We start from the raw sequence: 18,175 nt of genomic DNA, 5'->3' as shown, positions 1-18,175 counted from the left end.
AGAAAGATTGCCCGTCTACGTGTTACCCTGTGATGAATTGGCGGCTAGTCCAGGGTGTCCCCGGCCTCTCGCCCTTAGACTGCTGGGAGAGGCTCTAGTTAGTAGATCCCGTGACATGGATTTTGGTTTAATGGGTGAAGAAAATGGATGAATGAATATTATTATGTATAATGTCCATTCTCAACACAGAACCTTTATTGATCGTTTTATGGATGTTCACTCGCTTTGAATTAAAATGCGTGTCTGTTTTACCAGCTGCAAAATGAACAGGTGTTGTACATAAATCAATAGGTAGAATTTAATTATGTTAATCTTTCTGAAAGGGGCAATTCTGCATATGTATTATTTTAACTTTTCAGAATTCAAGTATATTTTGATATACTTTTGTACTTTCACTTATGTATTTTGGACATTCTAACATTTTGTACATTGTGTTATTGCTTCTTGTAAACCATCTGCGTGCATCTTCACCTTCAGCCCAGTTGTACTTTGTGTCGTACATCTTAAGTATTGCTACACTCACAAAATATTATAGTGAGCTGACTTGAAAGCATAAGGCCGGCGAGTCTATATTTTTGTGAATAAACACAAAACTAATTGCGAGACTAAGCTGTTATTCCATCTGTAAATGCACAGATTTCTTTGTCTGTGTCCACATTTTGACCGTTCATATGAGCGGCACGGATCTCCAGACTCGTTCACGGTCCCAGAAAGACACTACTGTCACGTTACAGGAACAATCGCAGAAAACCTGGAACTGATGCAGCTAAATCAAATTAAAAATGCCACCTATGAAAAAAGACTATTTTATTATACAGATCAATGGAGGTCGGCGTCACATGGGATTTGATCCATTTTGTTTTCCGTTTACTCTGTGCCCACCCCCATAGAGTCATGTTTTTACAGCACGCTATATGAGACACTTTCATTTCAGCATACAAACACGTTTACCTACCGTAGCTTTAGTGTCTGTGTCTTTTTCTTTCACCCCCCCCCCCCCTCTCTCTCTCTTACACACACACACAGGAAACACCTGTCTTATGCTCGATCACTATACCACAGAAACTCAGTGACACATTAACACATCACAAAGTGCAGTATTCTGCAGTTAATAAGTAAAACAGAGAAACATTTCTGACTGATTTGAGTTTTAAGTTTTTTAATTCAGTATTAGAATAAGATTTTTTTTTTTACTGCAAGCTACAATGATCATGATTTGTGTCATTTGAAGTAATTTAAGTCAAACACTGATTAAAATTAAACGATTAGAAAAAGCATGAGAAAATGAAAAAAAAATCTTTTAATTTTTTGTATTTCCTTTACACAAACTTTATTAATAATGTCATGCCTTTCAGGGGCATTGAACAACGTTCATTAAATGTTTGATGCAGGTGTCTTGTAATTTACCCAACTTAATTTCCGGCTTTGTGGTACGTATATTGAAGATAGTTTAAGTTTATAAAGATATAGATTCATAGCTATGTGTGTGTACAAATGAACCGATCTACAATATATTTAGGTATATTCTTAAAACTGAGCTACTTATAATGCATATTTTGAAATCCTTTAATCCTTTTCTTTCAACAAGCAGTTTTTCAACTGTGGCACACATTCATGAGAAACCTTGACAGTACTTGTTGACAGACCAAAAGTCTCACCTGTTGCACAGAAAATGTAAGGTTCTGCGTGTGTGGGTTTGTGTGTGCTTGTGTGTGTGTGTGTTGTCCAGCTGGTTGTGGCCATGTACACAATACGGTATGTGGATAGGGCTGCAGGCATCATGTTTCTTTTAGTGTCTGTTCGTTATGTGATACTGCAGTACCTGTGTACCCATGCACCTGTGTGTGTGTGTGTGAGAGAGTGAGGTCTTGTTCCACAGGAGCGATCACACACACAGAAGCACAGTAACACAAGCAGATTGCGACTAACAGCTAGTGAAGCATTCAGAGCTTTTGACAGGATGTACGAGTTTTCTGTGGTCTCAGCTCACTGAGCCTCCGCAGGGGAGATGGAGATCAGAGTATCGTGATGCTCCGGGACCTTTGCTGAATAATTGACCCCCCCCCGCCTTTGTAGCTGGGTGAAAATGAGGAAGGCAACGCTGTTGGTTTGGATCAGCCTATTGGTGCAAGGTCAGCTCCGCGTGATCGATCGCGTTGCTGTTATTTGATGCAGAGACGGATGTTTGTTTTATTTCGTAAAAGCCAATTCCACCTTGTATTCTGCTCTCCTCTTATACCCCCCTCAGTGTCCCAAGGAGCTCAGGGTCATTATGCCCGCAAGCTTCTGAATGATCTAATGGAGGACTATTCCAATGCTCTGAGACCTGTAGAGGACACAGACAAGGCTCTCAATGTCTCTCTGCAGATCACTCTGTCCCAGATCAAAGACATGGTGCGTAGAGAGGAAATCATACAAACGCTAGCAATGCGCCAAATTTAGTCCTTGTTTTTTTAATGACTCTGGAGTGAACGCGTTTGCCACATCAAAGTTTAACAGGAGAAATGTCCAGCTTGTCAATACTTAATAATAATGAACAAATAATAATGCTTAAAGGAAGATCAAGATCTGTCAATATTGATTTATGTGATTCACGTTCCTGTTGTTTGTCACACACTAATATAACTCATATATAGAGTGAACATTAAAAAAGAACCGGACTGAGGAGAGACTAGTTTTGTAGAGTTGATGAAGTCAGACTCGGTGAAACTCCTCCAGAGCAGGACAGGTTTCACCGGCTGTGCGACTAAAGCACTCCCCCTTTAAATATGTTTGCATGTGTGTGTGTGTGAAGGATGAGAGGAACCAGGTGTTGACCACGTACCTGTGGATCAGGCAGGTCTGGCACGATGCATACCTCAAGTGGGACAAGGAGGATTATGACAATCTTGAGATGATCAACATTCCCAGTGACCTGGTTTGGAAGCCAGACATCGTTTTATATAACAAGTCAGTAGAAAGAGATAGAAGACAAAGCACAATAAAAAAATAAAAAAGATGCAGAACAGATTGAATGATGTCCTTTTTGCACTGTATGATCGTATAGAGCTGATGAAGAGTCCGCAGGCACATCGAGCACCAACGTGAAGCTGCGCTATAACGGCGAGATCATCTGGGACTCTCCGGCAATCACAAAGAGCACATGTGTGGTGGATGTCTCCTACTTCCCGTTTGACTGGCAGCAGTGCAACCTCACCTTCGGCTCCTGGACCTACAATGGCAACCAGGTGTGCTGATGTTCAGGGTGGAGGAACTTCAGAATGAGACGTAGCTCATCTGCTGCTCCCAAGTGGCTAAAGGTTTTCCTGCAGATTGATTAAAAGAGTCATTTTCATTATTTAGATTTTAACGGCGACCATCCAAAGACACGTGTTGGTACCCACAGCCGCGAACGTCTTCCTGTGTGCCCTCTACGCAGGTTGACATCAGTTTGGCCATGGACAGCGGCGACCTGTCTGATTTTGTGGAGAACGTGGAGTGGGAATGTCACGGCATGCCAGCTGTCAGAAACGTCTTGGTGTACGGCTGCTGCCCGGACCCTTACACCGACATAACCTACACGCTGCTCTTGAAGCGCCGCTCGTCCTTCTACATCTTCAACCTGCTCCTGCCCTGCTTCCTCATCTCGTTCCTGGCCCCACTGGGCTTCTACCTGCCCGCCGACTCTGGCGAGAAGGTTTCCCTCGGGGTCACGGTGCTGCTGGCGCTCACTGTGTTTCAGCTGTTGGTCGCTGAGAGCATGCCTCCAGCAGAAAACATGCCCTATATAGGTGTGAATGTCAATTCATCAATTATTAAACTATATAATATTATACAGTATAGATTGAAAACTAAACTATATATACTTTACTTGCTTATGTTAAGGAGCCCAGCCTGGTCTAAATATATTTGAGTACCTTGTCTTTTTCGTGCAACAGGAAACAAATTTATCTAATCTTTAAAGGTCTTAAAGCTGCAGTGGAAAACGAAACAACTGCCTGAAGCTTCATCTTAGTTTGTTTTTTTTCCATCTCATCATGACATACTAGGGTTTATATTTATATTCTAACTTGTCCTCCATTTCCATTACGTGCCTTTTCCAATCATTGTTAGTGAGAAATATTAATACGAGTGTTAAACCTGCTACTTTGAGAGTTAGGACAGCTCTGTATAAATTTCATGCCAACTGCTTTGTTGTCTTCTTCTCAAGGCAAATACTACATCGCCACCATGACCATGATCACAGCCTCCACCTCTCTCACCATCTTCATCATGAACATTCATTTCTGTGGCGCTGAGGCCAGGCCAGTCCCACACTGGGCGAAGGTGTTGATCATAGACTACATGTCCAAAATCTTCTTCGTCTATGAGGTGGGGGAGAACTGCACATCACTGGAGAGTGAGAAGACCCGACGCTACCCTGAGGAACCCCTTAGGGACAAGGGCAGCTACCCTGATGACCATGTCCACGACATCTACAGTCACGACAGTGATCGATACAAGTACACCAATGGCCATGGTCTCCATCATCACAACAAGCATCACGAGAGTCAGGTGAACGGCAGCACCAGCGGCTACCATCCCCATTACAGAAACCACAGCCACCAGGCGTCCAGGCTGCAGGAGGGGGATGGGAAGAGAGAGTGCATACAGCAGTACCAGCACATCAAAGGGAATGAAATGAACTACAAGGCCCCACCATATCCGCAAAACCTCCAGCACCTGAATGGAGGGCTGAAAGAACCGCTCCTGTTTCCCGCAGAGAAACTTCAAGTCCCAGCCTGCCCCTGCTGCTGCCCCTGTCTCCAGCATAAACAGGTGAACCAGCGCGCCGTCGCAACATTTTACCGTCTGCTCTGATTGCCCGTCTTCCCTTGAGGTGATACCTGTCTTTTCCTCAGGTATTGACGAACATCCAGTTCATCGCCAACTGCTTTCGCGAGCAGAAGGCTACTTGTGTCAAAGTAGCAGAGTGGAAGAAGGTTGCGAAGGTGATGGATAGGTTTTTCATGTGGATTTTCTTCGTGATGGTCTTTCTCATGAGCATCCTCATCATCGCCAAGGCATCATGACAGCCTTTCCAACTTTTTTACCACGACGATACTATTCATCCTCCATCATTGCCGTTGTTCAAGAGTTACCTCGTTTTTACTTTGCTATAACAGCAGATATTCAAACTATTTTTGTGAAAATGAATGTGATATGTCAGTATTGTGGTGTGTGTGTTTGTGTGTGCGCGTGCGTGTGTGTTGTGGTGAACATTAATTGCTTTTTTTTTGGTTACTTGGACGTTGAGAGGACAAAATCGCTATTGCACACATGATCAGTTTAGATTCACAGCTTCTCGGTTGCAAGATCAGCGGAGAAGTAAGACAATCCAGGTTTCGCCTGGAACATGAGGGTGAACAATAGATGGTCAACAATATTCTGTCAATCATATTATGGAGGCCAATATGCTAAATAAAATCAGTAATATTTAAGGATAACGGGAGGGTTAAAGACACCTTAATCAATGATATTGGTCTGAAGTCCTAGCAGCACATCTATAGTATGGATTTGCAGTGGACAATTGAACAGTGAGATAAAGACGGTCCAATGGTCAGTTGGATTTTCCTCACACGAACGTCTTCACCAACAAACGATCTCAGCCAGCGACCTTTACCTAAACCTGGACCATGACCTCACGCTGGAGCATTCATCTTAGATAAGTTCTGCTGTGCTCAGTGTTTCAGAGACAGACCATTGGACCAGCCTTTTCTTTTTTTGTAGACTGATACTGGAAACACGATGAGGCCACTGGTTAGAGTTCAAATGGGTTTTACACGTCACCTGTCGGACACGCCCACAGTTTTTGGATTTATAAGGCGAGGTGCCGTTTGCGTTTGCTCTCAGTGTATTAAATGCTGTTACTAGAAGCAGCATGTCATCCATTAGCAAGCAATTGTCTGGCATCAACTGTGCAAGTAAGTCGGAACGTCCTGAACTGTTTGTTTGCTTCTTTCTTTGACCGTAATTTTCGACTTTGCAACATTTCCAGGTAAGACGTTGCCTTCCCCATCATCCAATAACATTAGACTGATTTTACTTGGGAAGACTGGCAGCGGGAAAAGCTCCACCGCCAACACCATCTTGGGCCGTAATGTTTTTGACTCAATGGCTGGCAGCTCCTCCGTCACCAAATGCTGTCATAGAGCCTGCGGAGAATTTTGTGGGAGACACCTGACAATTCTGGACACGCCGGGCTTCCTGGACACTCAGCAGACTACAGATGGCGTGCAACGGGAACTGAGGAGGAGTTTTAGCCTTCTGTATCCCGGGCCCCATGTTTTCCTTCTTGTAATTCAGATAGGGAGGTTTACTAAAGAGGAGAAGGAGGCGCTCCGTCACTTTAAACAGGCAATGGGTTCCCATGCTTTGAGTTTCTGTGTGGTTGTTTTTACCCACGGAGACCTTCTGGGAGAAGGGAACTCCATCCAGCATTGCATGATCGACGAGTGCAGCGAGCTGGGACAGCTGGTTGACGGATGTGGAGGGAGGTACTGTGTCTTCAACAACCATACCTACAAGACCAAGGAGCAGGTGTCCGAGCTGTTTTCCATAGTGGACAGGCTGTTACAGGTAAACAAAGGGAGCTACTATGACAGCAAGATGATGCAGAAAGCAGAGGAGGCTCTGGCTACCGTGTTGCAGGAAGGGAGGAGGCTGCTGGATGGGAAGGAGGATAAAGAGTTGGAAACTACAGTAAAAGAGGCATATGAAAAGGAACTAGAGACGATTCAGCAAAAAAGTAAGAAGGAGCTGGAGGAGCTGATGAAAAAACACGAGCTGGAGATTGAAAAGGAGGAAAAGGAGGCAAGAAAATGGGAGGAGGCTTACAGACAAGGGGTGGAGGACAAATACCAGAAGGAGAAAGAAAGGGAGCTACAAGAGTTAACGAAGGTGATGGAGGTACGCAGAGAAGAAAGGGAGAGGAGACAAGCGCTTCAAGAAAAGCTGGAACAAGTTACTAAAATGCTTGAAGAGCAATCTGGGCGTGAGGGGAAAATGAAAAGAGCAGTGGAGGCAAAAATCCATAAAGATCATGTGGAGAATGGAAAGAAAGAGCAAGAAAGAGAACTTCAGCAAGTACAGAAAGAGCAGGCCATTAGGCAGGAGGAGGAAATGAAGAGGGATGCTCTGCAAAAAGAGCTCGACCGACTAACCCAGAGCTTGGAGGACCAGAGGAGGAAGGAGGAGAACATGAGAAGGCAAATGGAACACCTGCTAAGACGCGAGAGGGAGGAGAACCAAAGAGAAAGGGACATACAGATGGAAAATCAGAAGGCAGTCAATAAGAGAACAACCGGCCTCCAGGTGGAGCTGAGGCTTATTCGAATGAAAATTCAGCAACAAAAAGTGAGCGAAGAAAACCTCAGAAGACTGAAGGAGCAGAACGTGAAGCAGAGGAGGGAACGGAATGAGAAGGAAACAGCCATGTTTGTGTGCGATAGTAAACGTACGGAGCTGTGCAACAAGACAATCAAGAAATCAGAAGAGACGCAAAGCGTGGTGAATAGTGTCACTGGATACGTGCAGGAAATGGGACAGGTGGCGTTGAACGCAGCTTTAGAGTCTATAGGAATCCCCTTCTAGAATGTTAGAATTAACTCTATGCTCAGAGTTCATGGCTAGTTATTCAGAAACGTAAATGCATATTATGCTGCAAACATTTGATTTGTTGTCACTACATTAAAGAAAAGAAATGCTCGCTCCGACTTCAGTGTGTGTGTGTGTGTGTGTGAGAGAGAGTGTGTTCGGGGAGGTGAGGTGGAGAAAATAAATATCGTGTTTGTGATATGAACAGTATGGTGACAACTTGGAGCAGGGACAACGCAGTACTCTCTCATATTTGCTCATGAAATACAAATCAATGAACTCAAACCTTTGACCCGTCACTCGGCTGCAAAATACGTCTCTGTTAAATCTTCCTGAGAAAACGCCTTTTAGCACGCTCTCAGTCTCTGCTGTGCAAAAAAACAGCTGTGCCTGTGGGCTAAGTGCATTGTGGTTTGGATTTTAACAAAGTGTATGAGAGCCTGGTGAACAACTTTATCACCAAAATTCACAAATAAGGTAGTAAAGTTGGTAACAATTGCTATACTACATTAGATGAGAAAATACCTGGGATTCAAATAGGGTTAAATTTATCCAAGGAAATAACATTGAGCCCAATAATGAGTGAAGTTGCTATCCCCTCAAGCACATGCTATTATTTCGTTTTAAAAACAGCTAATAGTGAATCAATTATGCAGTTCTATTCACAAAAATACATAAAACTGAGCCTTAGCATTAAAACACTCACCAGGAAAACAGCCACGCCCTCGGTATCCTTCACCTGACTCTGACACACCTGATCCTGCTCATTTATTAAATTAAACCTGTGGTCGTGAGAATTCGAATGTTATTGAGAGCTGCAATCCGGCAGGTGGCACTATTGAGCTACATGTTCGCTTCGAATGTCAAACCTTTGACTTTTAGGATGGTTTTTCTTTTACTTCATGTCACTGACAGTGGAGAGGTGAGAGGGACATGTAAATATGAGTCTTGGCTGGACAGACGCAGTTGGATGGCTGCCATCTGTGCTCCACACGATTTCAGGGGATGCTTTGCCGTCTTGCTGCAAACCATCCAACGTAACAGACCGTAGATGTGGTGGGTTGACTTTCAAATTCAGAATGGAACTGGTTTAGAGGTCACCTGTGTGGGAGCTTTTGAAGGATGCACGTGACATGTTGCCATTTACTTTGGCCACACTGACTGTTAGTGATGGGAAGTCAGGTTTTTCACGAAGGGCATATTGTGCATGTTAAATAGACTTATGCACGAAGCAGCAAATTTGATCTCAATTTCATATGATGAAGTTTAAATACGTTTTTCTTCATCCTGTTCCTTTTCGAACAGAGAACCGTTTTAAATAGTATCGATTTTGTTGTTGTTTTCTTCTTCTTCTGAATCTCGTTTGTTTTATCTCATTTATGTTCGAAATAAACTTTATTCAATTAAATAAAAAAAAAAGGGGATCAGGTAAAAAAAATGCCCCAGGAGAAGATTAAATGTTTAGAGACTGCAAGAAAAGGGTCTGGGTGTCAATGACGTCGGTGCAGAAGCTATGATTCAAGAATAATGGAAGGTTAACATGAGTGTTCCAAAAACATGAAAATGTTATTAATAATTATATTTTCTTTTTTTGGACATGGCCAACAAAAAAACAAAACAAACAAAAAAAAACAAAGGTGAAGAGTGTGAGGTAAATATTGTGTTTAATAAAGAAACATCAGTCAGGGAACTGACATTAGTCTGGGGATGGAGGAAAATATAAAGCACAATGCACATGTGTAGAGGTGGGGGACATATTTATCTGTTACACAAGGTGCCCCTGTACAGTAGGAGCAGGAAGTTCAATATAACATACAGATCAGGATCCAAGTCTACGGTACAAAAACTTAGCAGCAACATGTTAACGTCTGAGACCAAGGGGCTAACAAAGTAGTTTCATTTAGAAAAAGTCACAGTATTCTTGAAGCATCAATTTGTTAAAAAGGTAAAAACAGTTCTAAGCATCCTCTAGGGTCAATGCTACTCACAAGATCGGCATGTGAAATACACAGGTAGGGAAATTATCTATACATTTATACTCTAATATAAAGACCTTCTGGTAATGGCACAGTACAAACTCTCAGGAAACGCGACAAAAATATACAATGTCTTCACGTCACATTTGCAGATTAAAATGTAACTAAGGTCTCTGGCAAGCACAAAAGTTTCAGTGATAAAAAACAACAACAACAACCTCTCTTCGACCAAAATAAGGGAAACCATTTTGTTAGTTCAGCTATTTTGACAGATTATGTCTTTTTTTTAATACAAAAATAATGAAAAAATATAAATTAATATATATTAAAAGAATCAAATTGATACATAGGGGATCTACTGAATAAGTACAGGTATTTATGGTACAATAAATACTTGTCATCCATGACTGGGGGTGTAGATAAACAGAGAGTAGTGTTTTTAACCTGGCAGGTAATAAGAATAACTTTTACAAGCGAGAGCCTTTGTGTATGTGTGTGTTGTTCAGTAGCTGTAAAAACACCAGTTGAAGCACATGTGTGTGTGTGTGTGTGGGGTGGTGCACGCAGTCTCCGAGGGTTCAGGAGGCTTGTTAACGGAGACCTCAGACTACAGTGGCGATTCGTTGCGTTGTCGGGGATGAAGGCTTCGTCTCTCACGCTCTCAGTGGCGAGTCTGTGGTGCTACCGGGTAAGGCTACGCCTACAACACAACTCACAGACAGGAAGCAGGAAGTCAACAGAGGGTGGTCGGCCATCAGTGATTGGCCGGCCCTCCAGGGAAGAGACAGTGCGGCACACCATTGGAGCCATCATGGCCAACGAAAAAGAGTAGATGCAGGGAAAAAGTCAACTTTTCTGTGGGGTTTTTTTTGTGTCTCTTTTTCTCCACTTCATAATAAAAAATAAGTCTGTTTTTGTACTTTTGTACAAACATCCCCACCGAGGAAGCATCAATCATCAGTCCATAACTGACAAGAAAAGAAATTCTAATTTAGTTGTTTCTTCTTCTTCTTTTTTTCTTTTTTCAGGCTTTTTACAAAAAAAAACAAAAAAACAGGGTTGTGGCGGGTGGGCGAGCGTCTGTGGAGGGTTTTCTCTTCAGGGTCTTGGATGTGGGGGATGAGGATCACGTAAGGCGGGCAGGATTGTAAAACATATCTGGAGGGGAGGACATCTGCCATGGGTGTTGTCTCTTTTTATTAATATTTTATTTTTTATGAGGAGCACTTTGCACAGCCGCATTTGACCACTTTCTCCACTTCCTGGACAAAAGAAGAGCCATCGGTGCACTGGAAGGTGAATTTCCTGCGTTTGCTGCGGAGGGGGATGCAGCAGGTGCCCTGTCCTTCTGCCCCCCCCGGGCAGCTGCCTCGACACTCTAGGCGGGAGACCTTCTCCTGGGTTTGGCACGCCGCGTAGCCTTGCTGTCTCTGGTAGACATCTCGGAGCCGTTCCCCTCGGCAGGCCACCTCTGCGGGAAGGAGGAGGGAACAGAAAGGTCACAAGTGATCCACATTTTTTGGCTGGACTGAATGTCTCAACAGCAACTCGACACATCCAAGCACTAGAATGGGTGAGAGGGGGACAGTATGAGGACACAAGGCAACACCATGGGGGATGAAACAAATTTAATGAGAGCGAGTCAAATCTTCTTCTTTTGGCCAACACCATCCGGGGTCGCCAAAGCAAACCAACCTTCTCCACTTCACCCTGTCCTTCGCATCGTCCTCCCCAACATCAGTACTCTGATGTCCTCCCTCACTACGTCCATGTATCTTCTCCTGGGTCGACCTCTAGCCCTGTTCACTGGCAGTTCCATCCTCAGCATCCTTCTACCGATATAGTCCCTGTCTCTTCTCTGGACATGTCCAAACCATCCAGGTCTGTCCTCTCTGATCTTATCTCAAACACGTCTGACCTTCACTGTCCCTCTCATTGTTTCATTTCTAATCCTATCTAACCTGGTCACTCCCAAGGAGAACCTCAGCATCTTCATCTCCGCCACTTCTATAAGTGGCAGAACATTCAGATAAATTTATCCTCAACTCTAGCTAAAAAGTAATTGTATATCTCATTATTCCACATGCTCATTTAGCTCATTCAGCTCAACAACAACTATAAATGAATATGTTTAATATCATATATTAAGCTGGAAACTATAGAATCTCCTGATTAAGGAAAATGAGATTTTATTATTCTAATATAAGAGATTACAACTTTCTTGAATTTATAATATTGCCATGCATCATTTGAATTAGAAATCAGGAAAGGAGCAAATTACCAAGCGCCATGTTGCATGAGGTGAAATTAAAGAGAAGCATGGGGAGTGGGTGGAAATATTTTACGTTGCATTGGAGAGGAACTAAGAAAAGGCAGCAGTAATATGTGATCAGGCGGTCTCACCTGAGTAATCCCCCACGAGGGATTAAGAGGGAGCTCAGAAGAGGCTGAAAAAGCCACGGTTTAGAAGCATTAATGCAGACACAGTAAACACCATTAGAAACAAAAGCCACTGCTGAGAGAAGTCCTACAGATGAGAGTTAGGCAGCAAAGCAGAAGCTTCGAAGTTCTCCTCAGAGAAACATGCTTCAGATCGAAAAGATTGATCAGCATTAGATATTTGGAAGATCGTTAGAGGGCGATTTACGTGCATGCGTTCCTCACCTCTGTCGCACGCCTCTCCTGTATATCCGCCGTTACACTCGCAGTACGCCTTGCCCAGGCCTGACACTCTACATTTGCCATGCTTACATCGAGACAGGCTGCACGAGTTAGCAGCATCCCTGTCCTGCTCATCACAGAGCACACCAGCAAACCCCGGCTGGCAGCGACAGGAGTAGGAGTAGGAGTTGATCGGAAGGCAGGTACCACGGATGCACCTGGAGATGGAGATAAACAATGGAGGAGAAATGCATACTCACTGCTGCATGGCTTAATATTGTAATCAGCAATGCTGCTGGAGAGAAAGTAAAAACACTCACTTGTTGCCCTCACAGGGGTTGTTGACCTGCTGGTCACACAGCGCCCCCGTCCAGCCCGGGTGGCAGGTGCAGGCGAAGCCACGGTGCCCAGTTGGGTGGCAGTCGCCCTGAACGCAGGCCCTTCTTTGGCAGGGTTGGCAGCCTGGCTCCACCCCATGGCCTAGCCACTGTTTGGCAATGCTCTGTGCTGTCCCAGAATGCGGGGCATTTGGCCCCAGCCCGGCCCCAAGGTCCTGCAGCTTCCCATTAATGTACAGGTTACGCAGGCAGCCATGGAAGCTGGAACCGTTGCGTCCACCTGAGGTATGCTGCAAGGAGGAGAGGCCCCCAGAGGCCGCGGTACGTTCTGGCATACCTGGAGGAAGACAGAAGTGATCAGGCAACATCAATCTGCAGACAAACGTTTGATATAATGTGACATTTGAGCAAGACCGCATGTTTTAAGGAGCATAAGGTGATCAAGGTCTCATTAGAAGATAGATTTAAATATAATTGATCAAATAGTTTGACAAGTTATTCTAATATGTGACATAGAAATGTATTGGGATGCTTCTATTCTATAATTACGTCTGTGTTCTCTTTGTGGTCTCAGATAGAATATGGATGGCAGCCATTTGAATAATCTACAGTTGATATTTCCTGAACCAGCCGCTGATAAATAGCACTTTAGCGTCTCATCAACAATTCTCCGAGACAAATGGCTGAACTTTGGCAAAAGAATTCCAGTTGCTTTGACATGTCAAATACACTTTGAGGCTTCATTGGAATAAGATAGTGTGCCGACAGAATACATGAATATCTCTCAATAAAACAAAGGGAACTTGGGTCCTCACCTCCCAGGTAAAGAGGGGAATCGATGTTGAGCGTGGACTGCTTGCTGATGGAGTTGATGGATTTGGGCGTCCCGCCGTCGATGGACAAAGACAAAGTCTGGTCCGACGCCAGCAACTCAACAGCATGGAAGCTTCCATCATTAACCGTCTCCACGCTGAGATGGAAAGAGAGAGATGAAGAGATTCACTTCATTTCTTCCATCCTTCAGGTGCGTCATCATCAGGTGTGCTGGTACCTATAAATGGCAGATGGGGGGTAAGATCCAGTGTCGTAGCTGACCCTAAGGCGCCCTCTGTACAGCTCCATGGCGATGTGATCATTGTCTCCTTTATACAACAATACACCACTGTCCTCATCTGTGGCGATCTGCAAAAATAAATTGACCATATTTGCCAATTATACATAAACAAAAGAGAAACCGCACGGAGGAGGCGGGGCCTGTACCTACGAAGCGCTCACCTGCAGGCTGATGTTGGTCTCCGGCGCCAGGAGACTGGAGGGAAGCTGCAGGTAAGACTCACGGCTCACGAAATTGACACTGACAAGCGTCTCGCAGCGATCGCCCTCGTAGCCGTGGAGACACTGACAGCGGGGGTCTGTGCCCGTTACGACGCACTGCGCCTCATTGAGGCACCCGTAGTTGTCACAGGGGCTTGTGCGAGGAAGGACCACGGGGGGGGAGGACTCACAGAACAACCCACTGGAAAACACAGACACGCTGATTGTCACACGGGATGCCGTGAGTTGGCAAAGCAAACTCCGATTGTGAGAAACAAGTGGCTCAAGCTCAAAGGCAGTTCCAAATGAGGGTTACGTTATGATTTGTAAAAGACAAGGACAACGCCGCAACAAATGTAGCTCGCTCTGTGCAGTATTATTGCAGACAGTGCTGGTCAAGATACTTCTTATACCTTATTGCGACCAGTACCTGGGCGCTGCTGCTGGGATGCCTGACCTTACCTGTGACCTTCCGGACAGACGCAGGTGTATCCGTTGATGGCGTCTATGCACTGACCACCATTCTGACACTTGTTTTCTTCGCAGTCATCGTAATCCAGCTCACAGTGCTCACCGACGTAGCCTGGAGTGCACTCGCACCTGAAACACACACACACACACACACACACCATCATATTGAGCCAATCAGAGGCAGCGCATGTCGGGTCGAAGAGCCCTCCTAATAGCTACGATCAGAAGTGCGTGTGTGTGTGTGTGTGTGTGTTTAGTCATCTCACTTGTAGCCCTGAGGGGTCAGAATACACTTTGAGTCATGCTGACATGGGTTCAGCTCCAGTGCGCAGAAATCCAGTTTCTCTTCACACAGCTCCCCTGGAAACAGACACACACACACACACACACACGCACACACGCGCACACACACACACACACCACCTCAACACCTTAATAGAATAAAGGGAGAATAATAATTCCATCAGTAAACTCCTTAATACTTCCCATTCCAACTCCCAGGTTGTGTGTGCCTGTGCATTTTCCTTTGAGTCTCTGCTCTGCTGCGTGTGTGTGTCTGTGTTGTGTGAGTGTTGTCTCTGGTTATGGCTGATTCTCTTGCGGCCAGGACCGACACAGTGGCCTGATAAACGATCTCATCTCTGTGAATGTCATATTCCTGACAATAATCCTGTGATTAATCTCAGCGTTCTTGACCCTCTGAACTCCAAACGAGTCAATGATGAGGCACTGAGGAATAAACCGATACTCCTGACAGCACAGCGTGCGCTCTGGGATAATTACATAGTACCTGTGCTAGCTCAACTATTTAGAAGCAGTCATATTAGCATATTCTTATTTATAAATGAAAATCCATGCATTCTTTGTAACTGAATAATGGAGGGGTTTTCCTTCAGCTCGCTTTCCCTGTGTATTAATCTTTCCGATTTGCATGTGTAAATTACTGATAAGCATTTCTACCATTAGGGCCCGTCTGAATAACAGATTATGAGTGCTCATTCATCAGTCCACAGCTAACGTGTTAAACCTTCTCTAAAATGTGCAGGAGAGACAGGAAAGGCATCAGATTCTGTATTCATTCATTTAAAATAATCTCGAGCAAATGCACAGTTTACTCATTTTTTTTTAAAGATAAAAACTGATCAGCTGTTCCTGAGACAGTTTGAGAATAAAAAAATTTGAATTGTGGAGCAATGCTATAGAAGCGAAAGGAAATAACCCCAGATATCTAACAGGATGATCTAAAAACTCAATGGTCAAGTTGAACATCAAGGACATGCACTGCTGACTAAGAACATAACTCATACGGCAAATCCGTAGTGCTGAGCGGACGGAGGGAAGGAAGGAAAGGCGGAAAGAAGGAGCAAGGGATTGGCGCGACAGCAAAAAGAGCAGACTAACCTCTCTCCACCTCATTGGTCGCAGCTGCAAACCACACAAAAACCAAAAGCAGACGACAGATGATAGAAAGCAGAGCGAGATCGGAAACCAGACAGATAGCGAGACAGAAACAGAGAGAAAACACCGCCAGAAAGGTTAAGAGTCAGAGATGATAAGCACAGTACAAAAGCAGGCGAACACCTAGCAACAGGCCGGCTTCATCCGCTTACTGCATAATCTCTGCGACTACATAGACAATTTCTCTCCGGTAACGGCTGCCGAGGCTCATGGGTAATAATTTTTTGCCATATCATAAAATAATAAAGTTAAAATATTTCAGATTGGTGCCCAAACTATAAACCCGCATGGGTGGCGACATTAATTTCTTTCTTTGTTCGGTAACGTCAACGACATCTTTGCAGGAAAAATCTGAAACTGGGAATAAAGGATTGGGGAAAGTGTTACCTGTGTACTCTGGGGAGCACATGCACGTGTAGTTGTTTATCCCATCAACGCAGGTGGAGTTGTTCTCACAGTCATTGTCTTCGCAGTCATCAATATTGATCTCACATCCATCACCTTCAAATCCCTCTGGACACACACACCTGAGATCACACACACACACACACACACACACACACACACGCACACACTTAATTAATAACTCATTACAGCCACCAACAATGCTTCACGGTGAATGTTCCACCCCTTTGCTAGATATGGAAATGAAAGTAGGCTGAGCGAAGACCACGACGATAGCGAGGAAGAGGAAAGTTCTGCAGTAGGACGGCTCTGATTGTTTGTGCTGGAGGTTAAAATCTGCCTGCAGACAGGTGATAGCGCCTCCCCCACCACCACCCCAGCCCAATGAAGAGAACGCAGCAGGGCTGTCCCGCTCACAGACACAGGAAGGACAGAACGGGTCCCCTGGGCCCTTTACCTCCTGTTCACCCATCCGCCTGTCACTGCTCGAATTCCCTTTGGAGGGTCAATAGTTCGCATGTTGCATAAACACAGCTGTTCTTTAGCATTACTGTTCAGGTTTACTGGTTTTTGGTGGAATTGTTTTATCTGGTGACTGGTTCACCGTATCCCTGCGCATGTAGGTAAATATCTGGTAGAGCTACTGAAACAGTCAGAGAAGGGATTTACCACTGTTTGTGGTCTTCTGTAAGACCACAAATCGATGGAAACAGCTTCCCTTTGTGTCCCTGAGGTCACGGTGGGGTCACTGGCTGCTATATGAGGTCATCCCCTTCCACCCAGACAAATCGCATTTGACACAAAACCACATTTCTTCCACTGTAACGACAACTTTTCTGCGTGAAAGAAAAACCTTATATGTGATTTACCACACTCTTCATGTAAGGTAGAATACGCAGAGACCAGGAAGCGTCATTCAGAATTACGACACCGTGTGTTCCACATACAGTATATTGTGATTCCTTCGTGTGCATATTACATCATGATAATAATAATATTTTTTAACTGTCACGCACCAGAAGTTGCTCCCTCCTCCGTCCTTCAGGTGGCAAGTGCCACCATTCTTGCACGGATTACTAATGCAGGCATGAATAGGCTCCTCACAGTTCTGCCCCTAAATGAAGACACAAAACATTCATTCAGTGCTTTGAAAGATGCTTTCAAAAATATCTCCTTTTAGCTGAAAAGTATTTGTTTTGTTTTTTTGTTCCGTCAGCATCACGGACCGATGCAAATTTAACAGAGCACATAGCCTACAGTATAAATTACAGACGCCCTAAATTGGGTATTGAACAAGTGAACAAGGCCCTTTTATAATCTGTGCGTACCTTAAATCCAAAGGGGCAGTTGCAACGGTAATAATGCACCGGGTCGTTGGAGCAGGTGCCGTCATTCTTGCAGGGATTAGACAGGCAGGGCTCACACTTGGCCTGGACACTAATTTCTACCGGACCTGTGTGGTGCAAACACGTCAACCCACACAGACAAGCACACAAGTTACTTTTAGGTTATGCAGAGAGACACACACCCTCACAGCTGTGCATGATCAGGGCCCTGCACAAATGCTCCATCTTAAGAATTTAGCAGTGTCTGTACTGTAATGTAAGGTAAAACTTCAGTAATTTTGTTAAACGTGATTAAAAGTTTAAAGGCAGGAAGTTATTTTGCTATGAATGTACCCCGCCTCGCGCCCATAGCAAGCCGGGCTCAGCTCCAGCAGCTTCCGTGACCCGCAAAGCGGAAAAGCGGAAGAATATGGATGCATGGATGGATGATAATATTAGGTTTTCTTTGCAACACCATGACATGCACAGCAGACGTCCACATCACATGACAGAACACGGAGTCCTAACAGGAACGTACAACGCTGATCAGAACATGGGGGCCGGAGGGGAATGAGAGCGGTTCAGTGTGGTTTGGGATCACAGGATCAAGAAA

General features: G+C 44.5%; 2 protein-coding genes across 2 annotated transcripts in view; one reads left to right on the top strand and one right to left on the bottom strand.

The window, feature by feature from the left end:
- The first annotated feature begins 2,086 nt into the window (after window positions 1–2,086).
- chrna9a (cholinergic receptor, nicotinic, alpha 9a) lies at window positions 2,087–5,051 on the top strand. Its single transcript, XM_068750828.1, has 7 exons — window positions 2,087–2,132; window positions 2,249–2,394; window positions 2,795–2,949; window positions 3,047–3,227; window positions 3,419–3,770; window positions 4,190–4,797; window positions 4,881–5,051. The coding sequence occupies exons 1-7, from the start codon at window positions 2,087–2,089 to the stop codon at window positions 5,049–5,051; spliced, it is 1,659 nt and encodes a 552-aa protein (XP_068606929.1).
- A 5,753-nt stretch (window positions 5,052–10,804) lies between these two features.
- Window positions 10,805–18,175, bottom strand: part of slit2 (slit homolog 2 (Drosophila)) — a 60,630-nt gene continuing 53,259 nt past the window's right edge. The window contains exons 29-40 of the mRNA XM_068751031.1: window positions 17,566–17,690; window positions 17,254–17,351; window positions 16,220–16,359; window positions 15,776–15,799; window positions 14,641–14,734; window positions 14,366–14,503; window positions 13,865–14,105; window positions 13,641–13,771; window positions 13,405–13,559; window positions 12,572–12,926; window positions 12,255–12,469; window positions 10,805–11,061 (exon numbers count right to left, since the gene is read on the bottom strand). Coding sequence (XP_068607132.1) covers window positions 10,805–11,061; window positions 12,255–12,469; window positions 12,572–12,926; window positions 13,405–13,559; window positions 13,641–13,771; window positions 13,865–14,105; window positions 14,366–14,503; window positions 14,641–14,734; window positions 15,776–15,799; window positions 16,220–16,359; window positions 17,254–17,351; window positions 17,566–17,690 — 1,973 coding nt within the window. The remainder of the gene's footprint in view (window positions 11,062–12,254; window positions 12,470–12,571; window positions 12,927–13,404; window positions 13,560–13,640; window positions 13,772–13,864; window positions 14,106–14,365; window positions 14,504–14,640; window positions 14,735–15,775; window positions 15,800–16,219; window positions 16,360–17,253; window positions 17,352–17,565; window positions 17,691–18,175) is intronic.

The sequence above is a fragment of the Brachionichthys hirsutus genome, chromosome 17 (assembly GCF_040956055.1).
Source record: "Brachionichthys hirsutus isolate HB-005 chromosome 17, CSIRO-AGI_Bhir_v1, whole genome shotgun sequence".
NCBI lineage: Eukaryota > Metazoa > Chordata > Actinopteri > Lophiiformes > Brachionichthyidae > Brachionichthys > Brachionichthys hirsutus.
This window is presented reverse-complemented; position numbering and strand designations above follow the sequence as displayed.